This window comes from Curcuma longa, chromosome 10, assembly GCF_044706935.1.
Source record: "Curcuma longa cultivar G26 ecotype Majalengka, Jawa Barat chromosome 10, ITB_CL_G26_1.1, whole genome shotgun sequence".
In the NCBI taxonomy this organism is placed as follows: Eukaryota; Viridiplantae; Streptophyta; class Magnoliopsida; order Zingiberales; family Zingiberaceae; genus Curcuma; species Curcuma longa.
The window spans coordinates 7856001-7876652 of record NC_133870.1 but is presented as its reverse complement, the minus strand read 5'-3'; the positions used below and the strand labels follow the sequence as shown (position 1 = coordinate 7876652).

The window sequence follows — 20652 nt, the reverse complement described above, 5'->3', positions numbered from 1 at the left end:
AAAAAACTCTTAAATAAAGCTGAAACTGAATTTTAATTTTAACAGTTAGCATATACATTAACAAAAGTGGCAACAGGACGAATCCTGCTACTGCCCGAGGCATGCAAGTGATCCTCTCGCCTAATCAAATTAAATAGCTAGGCAACCATCGACCTACAAATTAAACTCTGAAGACAGCTTCATAAATTTACACCTGGACCATCACTGTGTCAATGCCGAGAAGCCTGTTTGTGACTCTCATCTTCATTTGTTATATATCCTTCCCTCTTTCACCTGGTTATCGATCATATCAAAGAATCAACAATTTCAAGACATTTTTTGGTAGTGTTGGATAGATTAATCAATCAATTAATTCATGTTTTATACGTACCTGGGCGATCAGGCGATGCTCGAGAATCGAGATCTGCTTCCTGTGCGTCGCTTTGATCAGCATTCTTCTTGGTATTCAGGAAACGACCTCCGCAGCCCCTGGCTCTCCTCACTGCATGCTGGTGACGGGACTCATGCAGATACGGCTACAGGTGGGGAAAAGATCGAAGAAGAAGAAGAAGAAATTAAACAAAACAAAAAAAAAAAAAAACCTTTGTTTTGTTCTGATTTATGAATCAAGAATGGATCAATATCATCATACCTTTCGAGCTCTTATAGCTTTTCTCTCAAGTTCAGCCTTGGCGCGAGACTGTCTTCGCCTGAGAATACCGTGATACTGCTTGGCATTAACATAAATTGGTTCCTTTGCCATGTTCAGAGGCAAAGGCACTCGAGAGTGAGGCATTCCGATGATCTGAGGATGAAGCTGTAGAAGAACATTCATTAATTAAATAGAAAAGTAGATGAGATTAAGCATCCTCAATCCAATTGCCAATTAATTAGGGACTTAATTACCATTGCTTGAGTGCCATAATTAGGAGCTGCTAATAGTCCAGCAAAATAAGGATCTGTCGTTAATGGATACATGGCATAGACCTGCATAACAAGGATTAATTCAACAGCAATCTGTTAAAATTGGCTAAGGAATTGCAGAAGGTCTACAAAGAACGTACACTTGAATGTCCAAACTCCAGCTGATCAGTCGTCGTCTGTGGTGCAAGATACTCGCCCGCCATTGATGGAGCACCCTGGAGATAATGCTGCAGGTTCCCCCCTGCTACGTTCTCATGATCTGGTACTAGTTAAACATAGAGATTATTCTCAAGTTTTGGAATCTAGGATTTGAACTCAAGCACAATGATGACAAAAGGAAATTAAAAGAAAGGCAATTGCATAATATCATCCAAGTTGATATTTTTCCATCTGTATAACAAAAAACGTGTTTTGATCGATCCCTGTATTGCCTTCTTCAAGCAAGGAACTTCTTTGGCATGATAGCAGAGAAATTAACCATAATTGAGCTTGACGAAGAAAAAGAAAAAAGGCAATTAATAACCTTGTCGAACACTGGCTGCGGCCAACAGCTCCTGTTCCATAATGCTCGAACCTGCCGTACTTGGAACATCTGGATGCGATTCCATTATTCGTCTAACCTTGCAAATTGAAACTGTTCTCACAAATTAATTAAGCCATTCATGACCGACTGTGTGTGCACATGAAAGAGAAGGGAAAAGATGATTTAAATCTATAGTTTATGGAGGAATTAAGAAGGAGGAACCCTAGAAACCGCCATGCCAGACTAAGGAATTACTCTCATCAACAGGAGGAGACCAACAATCGCGGTGAAGCAGATTGCAAAGATTAAAGATTTGTCCGTACGTGCATCTTCTATTCTTTATACAAAATTACAATTAAAAGCGGAAACACATCTTTTTCCAATGGGGAACTGCCGAGAAAAGTTACTGGACTACGAGAAAAGTTACTGGCCGTACTCCAAACTCCTCCTAAATTCTAAATGAACAGCATAAATCGCCAGCATATCAATCAAAATCAGCAATAACTCGCAAACTAATTAACAAAATACGAGCTAGCTAGCAACGAATCGCCAGTGCAAAATCCACCAAGAAATCAATCACATACGGACCAAGAGCACTCACACGAACTGCCGAAAACGGCGCTGTCGATCTGTCTACTCCAATCGAATCGCGCCGACTCCGTGGAGTCGTCAACGAGCCAATCAGATCGAAGAGAAGTCCTCAAAGCCGCCACTTGCTTTGCTTTGCCTAATCCCAACGAGGTTAACAAACCCTAACCCCGCAGTAACGCAACTCCTGCGATCGATCGCCGCTATTCAACGAGACGATCGAAAGCGACGGCGAGAAAATCGCAACAAAACATCCAGAAAAAAAAAAGGGAGGATTTTTATCCTGTTATTTTCCTCCGTACGATAACGGAGATATTCAAATCCGTTATGCGAGGGCGCTTTATCCTCGAATCTTATCCTGGGACACGTGATAGCTCCGGGACCGTCCGATCTCGATACCCATCGAAAAAGCATCTCGCGCGATCAGGGCCGTTAGGTCGAAGTGGAAATTTCGCATTAGCAGAAGGATAAATCGGTCATTACACCGAATACACGTCAGCGTCAATTCGTTTCTGAGGACAAAGGTGACATTACCGGCTAACTTTTCATTTGGCCCCTCAAACTACAATATTTAATTAATGATCCAACTTGAGGTTTTAGGACCTTAATGTATTTTATAAAAAATAGTGAAGTCGAAAGGATAAAACTTGGAGCAAAGCTTGGGTGCTATAATTTGGATAAAAATGAAAATTTATCAAATTTATCAGAGTACAGTGAAATTCGTCAACCAAGCGCCGCCGCGACGAGGGCGGTGCCGGAAACTGCTAAACTTAATTACTGCAAATTTCATTTGGATTGCCTTTTAAGATTGAATAATTATAGATAGTTGGTAATTAATTAATATAGTTGTTCCTGTTGAGATAAGCTCTCGGGATACATCATCAATTACCCGTCTTCAACACCAAAGGAGGAGACCTAAGAACACAAAGAAAGCATGAAAAGAAAAGTCAGGGGTGCCCTGACTCGACCACTCCGATGCCCAAGTCAGTCACTGGAGAAGACGAAGAAGAAGAAACTGCAGTGATGTATTGTATGTATGTGGATGAGCGCGCGTACCTGAAGAATAAGAGGAGTGGTCTTTATATATGCGAGAGGAGAAAGTCACATCCCATCTTAATTAAGACAGATGTTCCGTCATTGATTATGCTCTTGTTAGTAAGATATGGAATGATCAGAATGAAAATCTTATCGTTGACATACGATCATAAAGTCATTTCGCACGTAGGTGTTAGGACGACGATCATAATTAAGGGGTGTGGGACTGTCAAAAGAAATGATGGAAGTGATTGAGCAGGGCACCGAGAGGTGAAATTTGTATGAATCGATCCTGGACCAAGACGGTGGAATTTGGTTGACGGAAAGGAGTCAGCTTAGAGTTAGGAGTCGCCCTGAGGACTCTGCCTGAGAACTCGACCTGAGGACTTTGCCTGAACCTGAGGATTCTGTTTGAGGACTCGGCCTGCGAACTCTGTCTGAGTATTCAGCCTGAGGACTCGGCCTAAAGACTCTGCCTAAGGATTCAGCCTAAGGATTCGGCCTAAGGACTCGGCCTGAGGATTCTACCTGAAGACTTGGTCTGCGGACTCTGTTTGAGGATTCGGCCTAAGGACTCGACCTAAGTATTCGGCCTATGGATTCTACCTGATGGACACTTCCCTGAGTCGGCTGATTCCTTCCTAACTTGGTTGACTCTTTGCGATGTTTGGTCGAGTGGATCGACATCAAAATATGAGTTTGACCGAGTGGATAGGACTCGGATGCTATGTCTACAGTTCAATTATAACACCCATAACAGAAGTTATAATCTTAGATGAGTTTATTATTTTTCGCACTAATTATATATAATTACAATGATAATATATAGTAATTATATATGACTATAAAACCCAGATGAAATACATGCAAACTTATAGCAGGGTTAAGATTCAGAGGTTCCAGATGGAGACGGGCAATCCAAGGTCATCGTGCGCGTCATCCAGCTGCGCCGCCCCGCCGTCTTCCTCCTCGTCCACAGGGTGGCCCTCCAAAGCCCGCATCTCCATCAACGTGTCCCAGTTGAAGTCGCCGCCCATCTGGTGCAACTCCGAGCCTCCCGCGCTGCCCTGGTCCATCGACACCGAGCCACTGTTACCGCCACTCGCCTCCTCTCCCCGCGTCAGCATTAGCACCGACTCTGCCCCTCTGCTATTCTCCTCCTCCGGCGCCTTCAGCACCCCTAGCTGCTGCAGGAACTCCTTCAGATCAATCTGCGGTTTCTCCGCTCTCGACGGCAACGGATCCGGCGGCATATTTTCAAGCACAGCTAGGTGGTCGATGTCTCGGTGGTCTCCAGCTAGCGAGATCTCCAGCTGCGTCTCTATCGGAGCCAATGGCGTCCGGAACCCGCCGCCTGGATTGCTGCAGGAAGCGGAGGAAGAGGGAAGCAGAGGAGCACGGAGGAGGAGGAGGAGGAGGCGGCCTCGTTTTGTTTTTGGAATTGTTCTTGAGTTCCTGGAGGCGCTGGTGGATGACGTGGACGTTGTGCTGGGCGTTGAGGTTGAGGAGGCCGCAGGAGGGGACGGCGGCGCCAGCGGCGGAGGTCACAGTGAGACCGCCCTTGGAGGCGGGCAGCCACTTGAAGGGCCTGCCGTGGAGGTGCGACGACGAGGCGCTCGGCTTGAGCAGGTGGGACGACGCGGACGTGGCGCGGAGGTGGGGCAGGTTGACGTAGGCGTCGGGGCCGTAGAGCCGGCGCGCCGCCTCGTCGTAGGCCAGCGCGGCCTCCTCGGCGGTGGCGAAGGAACCGAGCCAGAGGCGCGTCCTCTTCTTCGGCTCGCGAATCTCCGCCACCCATTTCCCCCACGTCCGCTGCCGGACGCCGCGGTACTCACAGGAGGCATTCTGGGGGCCGCCCTTGCCCCGCGCCGGCCCCTTCTTCCACGGCCGCAGCGGCGCCTTCCGGAGATTCTCCATCGATCGAGCAATCGAAGTGGAGTGGAAGATGTATAGTTCGCTAGCGAACAGAGCGTGGTGTATCATGAGGTGCATGCATGGCTTAAATAAATGCTGTCACGGTCGGAGTTTGGCTCTGGATCGAAGAAGAACTGTTCTGCAACGACCGTTTCAATTTTGAAGTTTAAAATCGTTCATCTCAAGCATGCATGCATGAAGGGTTTAGGGTATAGTATACGTTCGTGCAATGGTAAAACTTTGACCTAGCTACCAACCTGATTCCATCGTCATGCATGAGCATGTGAGTTGGGGATGAAGAAGGGGACTGGCATTGATTGAGTTTATGGGAGATTGAGGTTCCACCTCTCGATCATTTTTGGTTTTCACGGGGGCTGATCGATCACATGTTGCTGATGAACTAGATAGCTGCATGCCTGCATGCTGTGCTCTTGAGATCCACTGGGCATGGCTTCTACGTACCCTCTCTCACCTTATGCCCATGCCTAATGCCTTTGTCCCCTGGGCTCTCTCTCCTGCCTGCTTGAAGCTTGATGGCCAAGTTGAGTTCAATATGACTGAGTGATGTTGAGCTGTACATGCGTCGTCTGCTTAAGTGGACTCTGGGCGTTCAGTGGAAATTTGAAACGATATTGGGCTGGTGAGGAAGGCGATTGGTTTCGTTGTGTGGGATCCAACGCAAGTATTGGGCTTGTTGCCAGTTCATTTGCCCGGCCCATCTTCGAGCATCCACATTGGTGGGTGTTATAACACCCATCATCTTATCAAAAAATATGGGATCCACATGCCACATATACATCATATTAACACATCCATTCTCTCACATTCGTTTTAACAACCACCTTCATTATTTGTGGGACCCGTTAATTCCTCTCTACTGCTTGTGGTGGGCCATAGGCATTAAAAAAATAAAAAAAAAAGACAAATGAACGCATACTGAGCTTGTGGTGGGCCATAGGCATTAAAAAAATTAAAAAAAACGCCATTGAACGTGTTCATTGAATTGAACGCGTTCATGGCTTTGTGTGGGCCCCACCCAAATAATTCTTGCGCTATACTGGTTTTAACGTTCATCGAAGTTATAACACTCCATGAACCCACCAATGCAGATGCTCTAATATAATGATTACACGCTGGCTGCCCCAAGTTGCAATTGAGCCCTAGTAATTTACAATCATGAAAGTCAACACTCACAAAGTAGCTAGCTAGGAACTCGGATCAAATCAAATCGAACTCAAGTCTAAGTCAAATTGACTTTAGGTCAAGAAGTCGGTTCTTGATAGATCGTTTGAATCACATTCAAATATGATCTACCTAAATTAAAATTCGGATTCGACTCGATAGTTATCAAAATATTTGTGACAAACAAATGTTACTATTGAAGCACCAACCACAAAAAGACGTCTCTTGAAAAAAAAAAAGAGATATGCTCTTTGAGAAATTATCGTACTAAACAAATAATTCAATTATTTTATATTTTCTCCGTCCTACTTATTTTTCTTTATTTTTTTCATTTTTTGAAATTTAATTTGAGCATAGAAATGGTTGAATTGAGTCTTGACTTGACTATCCTTCTGACGTCTTTCTTGAATCTCTTTGTACTTGATAGTTGGAAGCTCGACTCTTTTAAAAATAGACCCGATTATTATCAAAACTATTTGATCATGATTACTTATTGAGTCATTCTATCCCTATCACTTGATCTTGGCTGGATGAACAACTAATGCTACTTACAACCACCTACAATTATCACAAAATCAATATTGTGCAAAAATCAAACCCCCTTATTTTAAAAATATTCCCGTTTCAGTATTATTTAACCACGTGTAAAATAATATTATTTTTTAAAATTTTAATTTGATTAAAATACTTTTCATAAAAAAAATTCGTTATCAATTTGATCGATGATATTGTTTAATCGTGATCAAAATTGATTTAAAAAAGAGTAAAAAATTTCTATAATTAACAACCACTGCAATAACAATTTTCTGATAATTTTAAACATTTAAAAATGATTTTAATTAAAACCTATTTTTTAATAATATTTTGCTTTAAAACCTGTTTTTAGAATAATTTCGGTACATTAGTATTCTTTTTTCTATTATCTGAACACAATTAATTAATTATTATTATTTTCCTATTTGAGTGTAGTGTGCACATCCGACCGAAGCTGCCAGCTGTACGCCACCGCGACGGTCGGAGGCGGAGGCGGAGCCGCGGAAGCCACGACGCTGCCAGGATCACCCAACTCATCACAAATCGACAAAACCCTCGCTCTAGAAATCGCTCCCCCTCTTCCACTCCCTTCCTTCCACCTCCACCGACGGGCTGCTGCTCTCCTCTTCGGCCGCCATGGTCTCTCTCGCCGACTCATCCTCGAGCCCCTCGCGATCGCGCATCCAGCGCTCCCTTGGCCGGTCCATGCGCACCGTCCGCTCCAACCTCTTCCGCAACGATCCGCCGCCTGGCGCTCCTCCGCCGTCGCGATCGGCCGCTGTCTCGGAGAATTTGACTGACTCTGTCGTCGACTTCCAGCTTCAGCAGCTCGCCGTTGGCCCCCCTCGCCCGTCTGACGCCAAGTCCTCGGAATCTGTGTCCGAGATCCTTGAGCTTTCTCAGGGTTTGTCCGACTGTTCCAGCTTCAACTCTGATATCTCCGGCGAGCTCCAGCGGCTAGCCTGTGTTTCTCCATCGGAGGCGCCGCCGAGCCAGGCGGCGCCCGGCGACGCGGAGGCGTTCCATTATGTGTTTGCTTTGTCTTCGTCGTCTTTGGAGGTCCTCGAGAGCGCCACGGTGGAGAGCATCGAGCCGGCGGCTAGGGCCTGCGTCGAGGGGCTTGGGTCGTTGTCCCCGGAGGTGAAACGGGCCGCGACAGCGGGGATAAGGCTCTTGGCGAAGCATCGGTCCGATTTCCGCGCGTTGATTGGGGCGTCGGGAGCGATTCCGGCGCTGGTGCCGCTGCTGAAGAGCATGGACCCTGAGACGCAGGAGAGCGCGGTGACGGCGCTGTTCAATCTCTCGCTGGAGGAGGATAACAAGGTGCCCATCACGGCCGCGGGGGCTATCAAGCCGATGGTATACGCGCTGCGGACGGGGACAGCAGTGGCCAAGCAAAACGCGGCCTGCGCGCTGCTCAACCTGTCGATGATCGAGGAGAACCGGGGAACAATCGGAGCGTGCGGGGCGATTCCGCCGCTGGTGTCTCTGCTCGTGAGCGGCTCGAGCCGGGGAAAGAAGGACTCTCTAACCACGCTGTACAAGCTTTGCTCGGTCCGGCGGAACAAGGAACGGGCTGTCATCGCTGGGGCTGTGCCTCCACTGGTGGGGCTGGTGGGGGAACGTGGCGGAGGCACAGCCGAGAAGGCGCTGGTGGTGCTTGGAAGCCTGGCAGCGATACCGGAGGGGAGGGAGGCGGTGGTGGAGGCTGGTGGGATCGCGGTGCTCGTGGAGGCAATGGAAACAGGGCCAACAACGGGGAGAGAATTCGCTGTGCATGTGCTGCTGCAGCTCGCCGCCGAAAGCCCCCGTATCCAAGGGCTCCTCGTGGGCGAAGGCGCAATTCCACCGCTGGTTTCTCTGTCGCAGTCGGGCTCATCGCGGGCAAAGCGCAAGGCATCTCCTTTGGTTGTTTTTCCTTCTCTCAACTTTCTATTAATCGTCTTACCAACATCGGAATTGCTTTGCAGGCGGCGATGCTGCTGGGCTACTTGCGGGAGCTGCGGTACTAGAACTAATCAGCGCCGGCGGCGGCAGGGTAAAGATTATTCGGTAACGTTAAGCACTGTACAAAATTTACTATCTTGTATACATTTTAAGCATTACTAGGGGACTGTTAATAGAAGTAATGGAGTCTTGAGTGGACCAGGGCAAGTGTGGGACTGTAGGTAGTTGTGTGAATATAATTTTGGCTGTGTAGTTACTGACAGTCTAACAGTGTGCTTGTATGTAAGTGGCCACTCCTACTGCGTTTTACAGATGTGTAATAATAATATTGGTTTTGACAGAAAAAATATGGGTCTTTGTGAGGATTCTCTGATTTGGGCAAGGTAAATACAAGACTTTTTATCTTGCATAACTGAAAGTTTTCATGAAATTTAGATTGGTCTGTAGTAGATGGTGTTTACTAGTAGTTTAGAGTAATTTCTTGTAGTAGCCAATGCTTGTTGCATTGTTGCTCTACAATAGTGTTCAATGTGACCAAAGGAACTCACTCAATAAAGAAACACTTGTTGAACCATATTTTCGTCTGGTGCAACAGATAAATCAGAGATTGGAGGGGCCAGCCAATAGTTCACTTGTTGGTTCATGTTTAAAACCCTGTTCTTTGTCGAACAGGAATAGTATGGAGGAGCCCTCCTTAGGATTGCCCTGGTGCAATAGAAAAATAGGGATCAGAATGGCCGTCCGCCAGTTCTTAGACTAGTTCGGGTAAAAAGTCCGTCTTTGGTGAATGGGAATCCCATGAAGGGGACCCATATGGAGCATCCTTTTCAACTGTCTGTAGATAACCACTCTTTATTAACCCTCACTTCAGTGGCCTGGACCAATGAGATGGCCAGAAAGCTGAAAAAGGGACCTCCATATGAAAACCTTGTGGAGGGTCCCCCCATAGTATTTCGGTTCATCTTTAATCAAGTGTGCATGATAACTTTTGCTTTACATCTTTAGTTGTCTTTTCCATTCTTTATGCACGGAGAGTTTGCAGGAGCTGAATTAACTACATGGTAAACCAAACTTAAACAATCCAAAGTTGTGTTAATGACAGGAATCATCTGAAAGCTACTCCTAAAGTTTTAAATAATTTCACATTGAAACCAATGCTTGGGGAGACATTATTTTAACACTGTGCTGTCTCTGTTTTTGGTGCTTTTTAAAATAGGACTGATGTGAATAACCAACTACGTCTAGGTCATAGTCTTAGGGAACGACTTAAGATAAGTTGATAAATTCATTGAGCTGAGAATTTTGACTAAGCATGAATAATGAGCTTTTATTGACACATGTTCAATTAATAAGAACCATGTACTGTTAGGGCTCCAGGTATGTTCCCCTGCTGACCAATAAGACAACATGGGCTTCTTTATCTGTAAATTATTATAGGGGGTCCAACATTAATGAATAGTAAAAGATATTTGTTTGCTACTTTGTGACATTGTCAGGTAATGATTGGTCAACTGACAGACTTGGGGATAAATCACAGTGGTTTTTTATTCTGTGTACTTCCTATACAATTATATTTTGTATATATACCTCGTATACAACTATACGGAATTGATATTTGGTTTGCAAATAATTTTGTCATATTGATTTCTTTTTTCTGCCCAAGCAAGATATTTTGTCACATATTGATCATTGATGCGTAGAAACTGACCCTTCCTCATAGCCTCTTGATAAGATCGAATCCCACAGGCTAGCCAATGCTTTACTTGCACAACTTGGCTTATGAATAGCACCTGCAAATGTCAGGTAATGTATTCCCTAGTTGCAACCCTGGAAATTCCACTGCATATTTGTTTGGTAATCTATCCATTGACATACAAAACAATTTCAGGAGTCATTATTGTCTTACTGCACAGAAACTCAAGTATTATTTGCAACAATTATTGTAATCTTTTGGGCCCTGCATCCCTTTGGAGATAGATATTTGCGAATAAGTTAAGATAGTGATAGTTTGTGCCTAATTAGTATGAATGTGTTTTGCGGCTCTGTTTGCTTTAAATTATATAAAGCAACAACAGCTGTGATCCACCATGAAGTACGAAAGCCAAAATAAACTGACATAAATAGAATAATTATTTTATATCCTTGTCTGATGTATGGAGATGGCTCATCCACCACCACTACAAGCATTTAAGATTCTCCATTTCTCTTATTTATTTATTGTGTTAAAATGTGAGGTTGATTGAATCTTGGGTCAAAATAGCAAGTGATAATTGCGCAATAGCGAGTTGGTTACACCATCATCCTCCACCATTTACTGACCATGCTGTATTGTTTGGTTGGTTTGGATATTGAGGTCTTGATCATTGTATAGTAAGCCAAAGTTAAATGGAAAATTTAGTTTGGCCACTGAAGGTGAGTCTCGATCAGTCTGTAGCTTTAAATATTACAAATTGGAAAGCTTGTTCAAATTGTTTCAAGTTGATTGTGGACTTTATATGATCTTAAACAGTTTTGGACCAGACAAATTAGATTCTCCACTTATATCTGAAAGGTGCAAAAGTTACAAGGGCATATTTTTGGGGTGTAATTCATTGAATTAAGACAGGTAGTTAGTTGTGACAAACTACTTTGTATGTAAAAGACTGTTCACATGGCACATGAATTGGAAAATGACCACAAGCTTATCAATCCATACACCCATTTGAATGAGAAAAGACAACTATCTAACTCAATGAGAAGGAGCACACAATAAGTGTCCAGTAGAAATGGTGTTAAATTAGATGGATTGGGATTTTATGCCATCCATGTAGAAGTGACATGGTACACCTTGAGTTTTTTTTTAATCAAACATCTCTAATATTTATTTAATTCCAAGAAATAATATTTATGAGATATCTTTATGTAGAAAATATATCAGTAACATGAAGTTTTAATATGATTAATATTCTATTTCATTATTTTGAAATATAAAATTATTTTATACCTACCTACTTCCCTCCAAAGGGCCAAAGCTCGGTTTTAAAAGTCCATATGAATTTTCCCACCAAAGTTAGTTTAAACTCAAGAAAGTTGTTCCTAATACCAACAAAGGATAGGAGACTGTTCTGCTCTTCTCTCCATTCCACTTCCCCCTCTGTGATAAATCGTGTACCCTCTCCCAAAATCTAGATTCAATTTGTGCCGATAGGTTCATGATTGCCTTCAGGAGAGATCCATGTTATCCTGGGCCTGATGTTCGCCGGAAAGACCACCGCCTTGCTCTGCTGGATCCAGGCTGAGGACTGTGGAAGGTTTGTCCTCGCCATGTTTTCTTTCCTGAAAATCATTCAAATTTTGATCTTTCCTTTATGTCGAAACAGATTGGCGGCGATGGTTAAACCTGAGAGGGATATGCAGTATGGACGCGACTCCGTGGTCCCGCATGATGGTGTCAAGATGCCATGCTTTGCTCTGTCGAAATCTTCAGCTCTACGAGATAAATTAGGAGATGCAGCCTACCACAAGGTATATGAAAATTGTGCTTTATTAGTGTCATTCGTTTAAGCGCTTGCAAATTTATATGTATGCAGACACGACTGGATAAGCATCTGATTGAGTTAACATGATTGTTTATTTGAATGATTATTGTAGCTGTTTAATTGTCTGTAATATGCGATCTGAAGTTGAATTGGATGCCATTATTTTTACTGGTTCTCATTTGATAATAATTGAACTGAGATTGTGGAAATTGGGTCGATATAGATGGCACAGGAAGAATGAATATATACAAAGGGCGACCAAAATATAACTTTTTGGAGAGCGTTTAAAGATTTTCCTTTGCAAGTTCTACAGATTGGCGAGTTTGAAATGTTTGAAATGTCTGAATGAGCTTTTTATCACAGATTGTAAATTCTCTTGGTCTATTACTGACCCTGCAACATGAATTCTTTGAAGATGTCTATGATTTCTGCCGCAACGCAGCAGATCTCGAGGGGAAAACTGATGTTGTTGCAGGCCTTGATGGTGACTGTTCAAGTGTGTGCTCAAGTTACTATGTGTGTGTCTTTTGAAAAACTAGAACTATGTGAATTTCCATCCATTTGTGCTTGTCTGAGCTTATCTTTGTGTCTTCAAGTCCCCAATATCTGGAAACCAAGGCTTGCTGTAACCTGTGTAATTTCTTAGTTATCCGGCTTTGTCCTTGATGTTGTTCTGCTTGCTGATTCTGTTAGGAGCTCATTGCTGAGGCTGATGTTTACATGTTTGTCCACAGGCAATACTATGTGAATGGAAAGTCTACCGTCGAAGTCGAAATTGAACGAATATCCTTATCCTGAAGGTCAATTTTTAAGTATGCATAAGTTGTATTTCAGATTTATCTGATATGCAAATCAAGGAAGGCCATCTATCCAACTCTCGGCTGCTGTTCAAACTCTTTGTTTGCTTCCATATCTTATCCTTAGTTCCTAGATCACATGAGAGATCAATGTGTGTTAGACTGATTTAGAGGCTTTGTAGGGAAAATTTACGTCTCAATTGAGACTCAACTGTAAATGCTTGATTGTTTCACTGTTGTCTCCGGAGCAATGGTGCAACGGTATGATATCCGAGTTGTGATCCAGAGATCCGTGATTTGATCTCCAACTACGACGTATTTGTAAGAATTTTTTTTCAAATGGAGAACGCAATCAAAGGTTGTTGGGTATCTGGATTAGTCGATTTACCTTGATGGTCGGTGGAAAATTTATATGGGATCGGTGCTATCCTCAGATATTGAGTCTATGAGACTGATTGAGATTTATATTGTTTCACTTGTACTGTAGTCTTGGAGAGTTGGATCAATTATCTTCCGAATTAATCGGATTGTAAAAATATAAAAATCTACTTTTAGGTAGAAAGGAATGCAACATGTCACTATTTGTTTAAACAATGGAATTGATTATTATTATTTTTATATGAATAAAAAATAGATATTTTTAATCGGAAGGGTAAATATGTCAAATCATTCTTCTTCCCACGGATAGTGCCGTTTTAAACTGGTCACGCGCATCACGTGCGAGCCGTGTGGTTACGCGATGGACCTTGTAGGGCATCTCGGTCATTTCACTTCATGGACGGGAGTTCTCCGGGGTAAAGTATAAACGGCTAATTCAAATGGGTTAATGAGGGTATTTTAGTCATTTTGAGTCGCCATCAATCCGCCATTAATAGTCTCTGACAGCTAGTGGATTTCCTGAAATGTCCTCACTTGATCGCCGTTATGGCACTTCTTTCTCTTCCGCTTCGACGTTTTATTTCAGCTCGCTCTTTCGCTGCTTGCTACCTTTGGGACCTGTAAATGGAGAGGAATCCTTCGCCGGCGCCTGATGATCTACGTGAGCTACCGCCTGAGGGTGGTTCAGCTCCGTCGGAGCTACGGTTTGAGTGCGGCAGCGTTGGGAACGGTGGAGAGAGTCGGGAGGACGCCAATGGGCGCGAGGGGATACCGGATCCTAGGGTTTCTCTGCTCGCGGCAGCGAACGAGGCGAGGTACAAGTCGATGTCGCCGGCTCGGCTCCCAATCGCGCGGGCTCCGTGCCTCACGATACCCCCTGGGCTTAGCCCCTCCGCGCTGCTTGAACCCCCTGTCCTCCTCCCCGACGTGAAGGTTGGTGTTTCTTCACTTGCTAGTTCTTGTTCATCCTTTAGCTATATTTCGTCCTTTTTTTTTATCTGGTGGGCACTTAGGTGCACAATGAAGCCGCTTTTTACACCAATCTCTGATTTCCTACACTTTCGGTTTGCTAGCTTTAAGATTTTTGCTCTGGTTTAGGTTGTGTCATACCTTTAAGTGTACTTGATGAAAAATCTTCAATTCGTGGATAGTTGTCGATAGCTTGTCTGAAGTGTGAACATACAAGCAGATTTGTCTTTCATTAGCGTGATCTCTAAATCGTGGTGTCTAACTTGCTGTGCAGTTGGTTTATTATTAAGCTCAAATCCATTCTCTTCTTCCTGTAAGGGTGTTTCTTCATGTTAATATTATATTGAGAAAGCAAGATGGTAGAGACGCATCGCCCATAGCTTTTAATGGATTCATATTCTCACTTTATTTCATTCTGTTTCCTTGCCTTTATCCGTTAAATCTTATCACAACAGATACTTTGCTATTGACTTATTTGGAATTTGTCTTATTATAAAAATCTTCCATTGTCTTCATCCAATGGACCTGTGGTTCAAGTGACCTTTTTTTTGGGAGAGTTCTCATTATTCTTCATTCGTTTTGCCTTTCTGTATGATGTGTCATCCTTGTTCAGAATTGAAGCATCGGAATATTAGCATAACTCCAGAAAGTGCTAGTTGTAAGATTAATGGAAGGCACTAAGGTCCTTCATGCACTTTTGTGATGCTTGTAATAAATTGTCGTTTTATGTCAAGTATTTGTGTAGCTGTAGATTGTTTGAAACCTAGATAACAGCAGGAAAATAGAAGTCTGCATGATTTTATATGCACAATTATCCTAGTATAATTTGAGATTGGATGAATGAAACTAACAAGATGCTAGACAAGTAAAGGGCCTGAGCTGATGGTAATTTCTATTACTTGTGCTTCAATCCACCCTGGAGAACTTTGTTTATCAGGACCATCACAAATACTAGTCATGAAGCCCGCATCTTTTCCTTTTCCATTTGTTATACCTTTGGCATCTGTGCTAGACAAGACAAATTTCCTTTTGACATTCTCTAGTGCGGGCTGTGCCTTCTCCAACTACTGGGATACTCAGTACTGCCTTTTCATTGATCAAACTGTTTGTTTGGATACACTTAATGTTAGTGCGCACGATGTAGGAATTGGAGATTTTGCACTTAGAACTCACATTGGATCATGTTATAATCTGAGTTTTTCTTCATTAAGATCTTTGGTAATTTCCTATTCAGGCAAGGTCTTTGTTTCTTATTTCTAGCCAGGATATTTTCTGAGCAAAGATTGCTCTTGGACTAGGACACAGACTGGTCTTATCCCATAGAGAGAAGAATCATGGTTTACAGTTTACACAAATATACAAATCTCTGGTTGCTCATGATAAACCTAATCTATAGGAATATCTGGTTGCTTAAAATAAGTTACGAATGTATTTCAAGCTGTGTTTATGTTCTTACTATTCGGTTTACCTCTTTGGATCTAGAGTTATGTTTTGATTATTTGTTAGATTTTGCAGAGAGATTCATCATAGTTCAAAGGTTATTAGATGCTAAAATCATTGTTGTCCTTGCAACCTAATCTAGATAACAAAGGAACTACACATTTACACACAGATGGTAAAGGTTTCTTGGTTTTACTGCATGTGGGCACAAATTTCACATACAACTAATGCCATTCTTGACAATTTTCTGCTTTGTTTATTTAGTTATTTATTTTTTTCGCATATTCTCTAGATTAATGCAGTTGCTTTATCTTTTATTATAAGGATCCTCTCAAACAATGCATATGAGCCAGCTTAGGTTAGTGTAGTATAAATTTATGCCATCGATTGCAGGGTCCTTTTGGTTTGATCCAAGAAAAACAGCAACCTTGCATCCAAAGCCAATGTCAATCTCAAGGCCAGAACAAACTTACCAATAAGTATGAATTGACTCCACCTGTACCGCTTACAGTTTCATCGGTTGAAGCATCACCTCTGGGGGCTAGTGTACCACCTGGAGAACTTTCTGATGAGTTGCAACAGACAGCATGTTCAGAGAATAGAACACAGATGATTCTATCTGATTGTAGAGAATCTAACCAATATAGTATACTTGAAAAATCTGCAGAAGATGGGTATAATTGGCGAAAATATGGACAGAAGCATGTTAAAGGGAGTGAATATCCTCGGAGCTATTACAAATGCACACACCCTAACTGCGAAATGAAGAGGCAAATAGAGCGGTCTCATGATGGGCAAATTGCTGGAATCATCTACAAAGGTCGCCATGATCATCCTAAGCCACCACCTAATCGTCGTATGCCTGTTGGTGCAACTTTCACCAGCCAAGATGAGGAACAAACTGATAATCTGTCTTCTTTTATCAGCGCCGAAAGTAAGAAGATTTAAATTTAAATGAATGGATGTTATCTCATCTTTGACAATTTTTAACTTAATTCATCCTGAACTTGAAATTTTCAGATGAGTCAGAAATGGCACCCAGCAAATCTCATCAGGTTGCTCCTAATTTTACTACCGAGTTGTCTCCTGCCTCAATCAGAGAGTATGATGCTGAAACTGGTGGTGATCAACTCAATAATGCTGATGAGTTTGTTAGAGATGACAGTATGGAGTCAAAGCGCAGGTATCTTTTAGTGCTTGACCTTGCAGTTTACATGTCAAAGATTATCTTATTAACTTTTATTTTTAATTAACAAACTGAAATACTCTAATCAGAAAAATGGAAATAGCTGTTAATGATGCTGCTTCACTTGGCAAAATGAACTATGAGCCACGTGTTGTTGTCCAAACTGTGAGTGAAATTGATATCTTGGATGACGGGTATCGCTGGCGAAAGTATGGCCAGAAAATAGTCAAAGGGAATCCTAATCCCAGGTAAGGTCCATCTTCTGGAGCTAAATTCATTTTTCCTCCACTAGCAAACTACTACACATTTCTAATTTGTTTAGAACTATTAAGTTACCATAACTCAATATCAATCTTGTGTCAACTCTTGAGTATGAGTGGCACTATTGTTAGTCAGATACATAGACCAGCTTCTAGTAGTGGTAGTTAGGAGAGTTATGGTTCTGATTTTTAAATCAAACTTCTTTGCTATGCCTCTGGAAAATTGTCTTGTTACAAAGAGAACTGAATTACCGTTTATCTATATTATTTTGTATTTCTGGAGGATGGATTACAAAGTTGGTCTAATAAGCATCTTCCAGGTATATTGTAGGTTATAATTGGGAATTTAGGATGCATCACTTGTGAACAACAATCTGTTAGCTTGACCCCCAAGCAAGACCCATAAAAAGAAATGTTCTACGTATACAAGCTTGAGTTGGCTCTCTGTTTTGTTTGTTCTTGTTATCCTTGTCATCTTTTATTTGATTGGAATCATAGATAACTTATGAATCAAGACATAACGTTTGAGGGTACAACCTAAGAGATAATACACACTGTATCCACCATTCAAGCATTCAAGTCTCTAGATTGTTATCCATTGTCATTCCATATAAGTTTGAGTTCTTGTTACTTTTTTTCTTTCTATTATTTATTTATTTATTGTCTTTTTATTTTTTATTTTTTCCTTTTGTTTGTGAGCCTGCATGCAGGGATGGATAAGGACAATTTATTTCCTATTATATTCCAATGCCCTCTTGAAAGAGGAATAGTTTGTCATTATACCACAATTATGTAGCTTGTTACATTTGGACTTGGGTTCTTGTGTGTCTGCAATTCTCGTGTACATGTTATTGTTAAGAAGACAAGGATAATTAATTAGCTATTGCATCCCCTCGCGTTTTAACGAAATAATTTGTAGGGATTAAACCTCATTTTTCCTGGCTCAATAAATTTGACTTTTGTTTCTGGTCGATATATCATCTATGACATATTTAACTCTGTGATTTGTAGGAGTTATTACAAGTGCACATCAGTTGGTTGCCCTGTTAGGAAACATGTCGAGAGAGCATCACACGATCCGAAGGCTGTGATTACGACATATGAAGGAAAGCATAATCATGATGTACCCGCCATAAAACCTACCAGCCATGAAGCATCCTCTTCGCATGTTACAAATGGAGCAAGTCTTCCAACAGTGCCTAGTTCAGCATTTCTTAAAGGTTTCACTAGACCCTTTCCTCTTCCAGCTGCAGACATGAAAAGTGACACAATTAGCCTGGACCTTGGTGTTAGCATCAGCCCCAATCAAAGTAACCTCTCATATGAAACTCACACTAAGGAAACAGATCAGATTCAGCACCATCAGTCTGAATCAGGTGGTATCGGAGGGCCTGCAATTCGAGCAACCTCTCTGTCGAACACTAACAGAATTCCACATGCAAGAATCTACGAGTCTGGAGAAGGATTTGCAGTTAGAACAGCCCCTCTAAATGCTTCATCTGACATGTATTATTCAGCCCCAAGGAACACGGTGATGGGTCCATGAGAACTGGCTTGCAACTCATAATGTTAATACTAATAAATATTGGATGGCCTTCAGAGTGATTCAGGTTTCACCATTTCATTTGTTTTAAGTCATCACTTTGCTGTTTTTGCAAATATTTGACCGATCCATTTCCTTAGCAGTAGCAAAGTTCTTTTGCTCTTATTTCCATTTTCTGGATATCTATTAGAGGTTTATTAAATAGAGAATTTTCACCAAGCATGCATCAGAGAATGGCATGAGTTGGGAAACTTTTAAGGTTCATTTTGATAAAATAAAAATTGCGTGTGGCGTTTGAAAAAAATTGTAAATTTTCAAGAAATGATTTTTTTTTTCTTTTTTCCTTTGAGAACATATGCTGTAATTATATATATTCGTGCCTTTGCCTGGTCGAACACAAGGTGCTGCTCATTTCTCTGTCTCTTCTTTGCTCTTCCTCAATGCTGTAGAGTAGCAGAGAAGCGTCAAATTTGGGGCTGCCGTTGCATGCAAGTGTAAGCTTCTGTTCTCGGTAAGCAATTTGTTTTTGCAATTTTTTTTTTTATTCTGGTTGTTGGAGATGAAATGTTGAATGGTTGGTTTTCCTCTCAAAAGGGAGGCATTTATGAGCCCGAGGTCTTCAATCTTCAACCTCTCTTCTCTTCTCCTTTTCTACATGTTCGATGGCATTTGTTTCTATTTGCTGCTTCTTTTGACTTAGATTTTAGTTGAAAGCTGTGCATAAATCTTTGATGATGGCGTTGTCCTGTATGCATCGATTTCCATTTAATTTCTTAGAGCTGTTCTTCGTTTTTTTGTGTGCTGTGTCGTATGATTGAAGAACCGTTCCCATCGGTTGTCTTTCAAACCGATTGTGTATTGCAAACTGCATGCTTAGGTCTTAGTGCTATTTTGAGGATTTGTAAGTTCTAGAAGAAAAAAGAGAGAGAAAGATAAAAGAAAAGCCAAAATTTCTGCATGCATTACTGAATCTTTTGCTTTCCAGAAACATCATGATTTTTTTTTCCAGTTTGTACTTGTTCTTGGTAGACAATTATCCTGTTTCCCAATTGTGCTTATTGCATGACAAGTTCAGAAAATTACTTGGGAAATTATTGATTCTTTACCTCACAGGATAGAGATGATGTGGCTGGTTGATATTTCCATTGTAGATTTGACCAACAAAATTCAAAATATAGATCCGGACAATGCTACGAAAGGTCATTGGGTATTTGTTATTGAACTATACAGATGAGAAAGTAGTGCAGCTTGAAAATGGACCTGTCAGCCAGATTGTTTCTCTGATCGATGAAGCCAAATCATATCTCGCCAAAATGTGGATCTTGCTAGTTCCACGCCGTCCCTGATTGGTGAACAGCTTATGTACCTGCTTTCTCCCCAACTACACGAGCTATTTATTCACATTCCACCTTTCCCACTGTTCCTTTGTTTCATCATCAGCTGACTTCCAAGGAGACACCGTTTCCTCAGAATCCAGACTTCCACATACTTCTTCGATTGAAGAGCCTATTAGCCAAACTGCAAGTTTGGGCTTGGAGGATCAACCCAGTCTTTCTAATCCAGAGGCACCTGGGCCACTCAATGATTTGGAAACCAAGATCGTTGAATTGCTGAAAGAAAATTGAGAGGCACCTGTTCCTGTTGCCTCTTTGCCCAGATTGTATAGTGAAAAATATGGTAGAACAATGCTGCCTGCTTGGTCTCTTGCGTACTGTCAGCCTAATGGGAGGGCTGGCTTTGGCTTGACAAGTAGCCGGTTGAATCGTAAATTTCAACTTATACACATGTGCCTATTTGCTATTGGAGTTCTCCTTGTATGTTGGTCTTATGCAAGATCATCTAATGAATGATTGTGAACAAATGAATTGTTATGACTGAAATGTAGGGCATGCGGGCAGCACGCTGTTCTACTTGCAAAGGATCCTACAAAGTATA

The 20652-nt window shown here is 42.0% G+C and overlaps 5 protein-coding genes across 5 annotated transcripts; 3 read left to right on the top strand and 2 right to left on the bottom strand.

The window, feature by feature from the left end:
• Nucleotides 1-9: 9 nt before the first annotated feature.
• On the bottom strand, nt 10-2303 carry LOC141836595 (nuclear transcription factor Y subunit A-4-like). The gene is made up of 7 exons (XM_074724098.1): nt 2028-2303; nt 1427-1537; nt 1044-1162; nt 886-966; nt 632-796; nt 371-515; nt 10-273 (listed from the first exon to the last, which is right to left on the bottom strand). The coding sequence occupies exons 2-7, from the start codon at nt 1509-1511 to the stop codon at nt 251-253; spliced, it is 618 nt and encodes a 205-aa protein (XP_074580199.1). The 5' UTR covers nt 1512-1537; nt 2028-2303; the 3' UTR covers nt 10-250.
• Nucleotides 2304-3939: 1636 nt separating this feature from the next.
• LOC141835660 (dehydration-responsive element-binding protein 2E-like) lies at nt 3940-4966 on the bottom strand. Its single transcript, XM_074723029.1, is given in 2 exon segments — nt 3940-4431; nt 4433-4966. Coding segments are annotated over 2 exon segments (1026 nt in total).
• A 2175-nt stretch (nt 4967-7141) lies between these two features.
• On the top strand, nt 7142-12312 carry LOC141835783 (uncharacterized). The gene is made up of 2 exons (XM_074723153.1): nt 7142-8575; nt 8650-12312. The coding sequence occupies exons 1-2, from the start codon at nt 7316-7318 to the stop codon at nt 8689-8691; spliced, it is 1302 nt and encodes a 433-aa protein (XP_074579254.1). The 5' UTR covers nt 7142-7315; the 3' UTR covers nt 8692-12312.
• LOC141835784 (thymidine kinase-like) lies at nt 11831-13286 on the top strand. The gene is made up of 3 exons (XM_074723154.1): nt 11831-11916; nt 11986-12130; nt 12879-13286. Exons 1-3 carry the CDS (start codon nt 11858-11860, stop codon nt 12921-12923), a joined length of 249 nt encoding a protein of 82 aa, XP_074579255.1. The 5' UTR covers nt 11831-11857; the 3' UTR covers nt 12924-13286.
• Nucleotides 13287-13943: 657 nt separating this feature from the next.
• Nucleotides 13944-19089, top strand: LOC141835781 (WRKY transcription factor SUSIBA2-like). The gene is made up of 5 exons (XM_074723152.1): nt 13944-14252; nt 16122-16662; nt 16749-16911; nt 17004-17162; nt 18186-19089. The coding sequence occupies exons 1-5, from the start codon at nt 13944-13946 to the stop codon at nt 18718-18720; spliced, it is 1707 nt and encodes a 568-aa protein (XP_074579253.1). The 3' UTR covers nt 18721-19089.
• The last annotated feature ends 1563 nt before the right edge of the window (nt 19090-20652 follow it).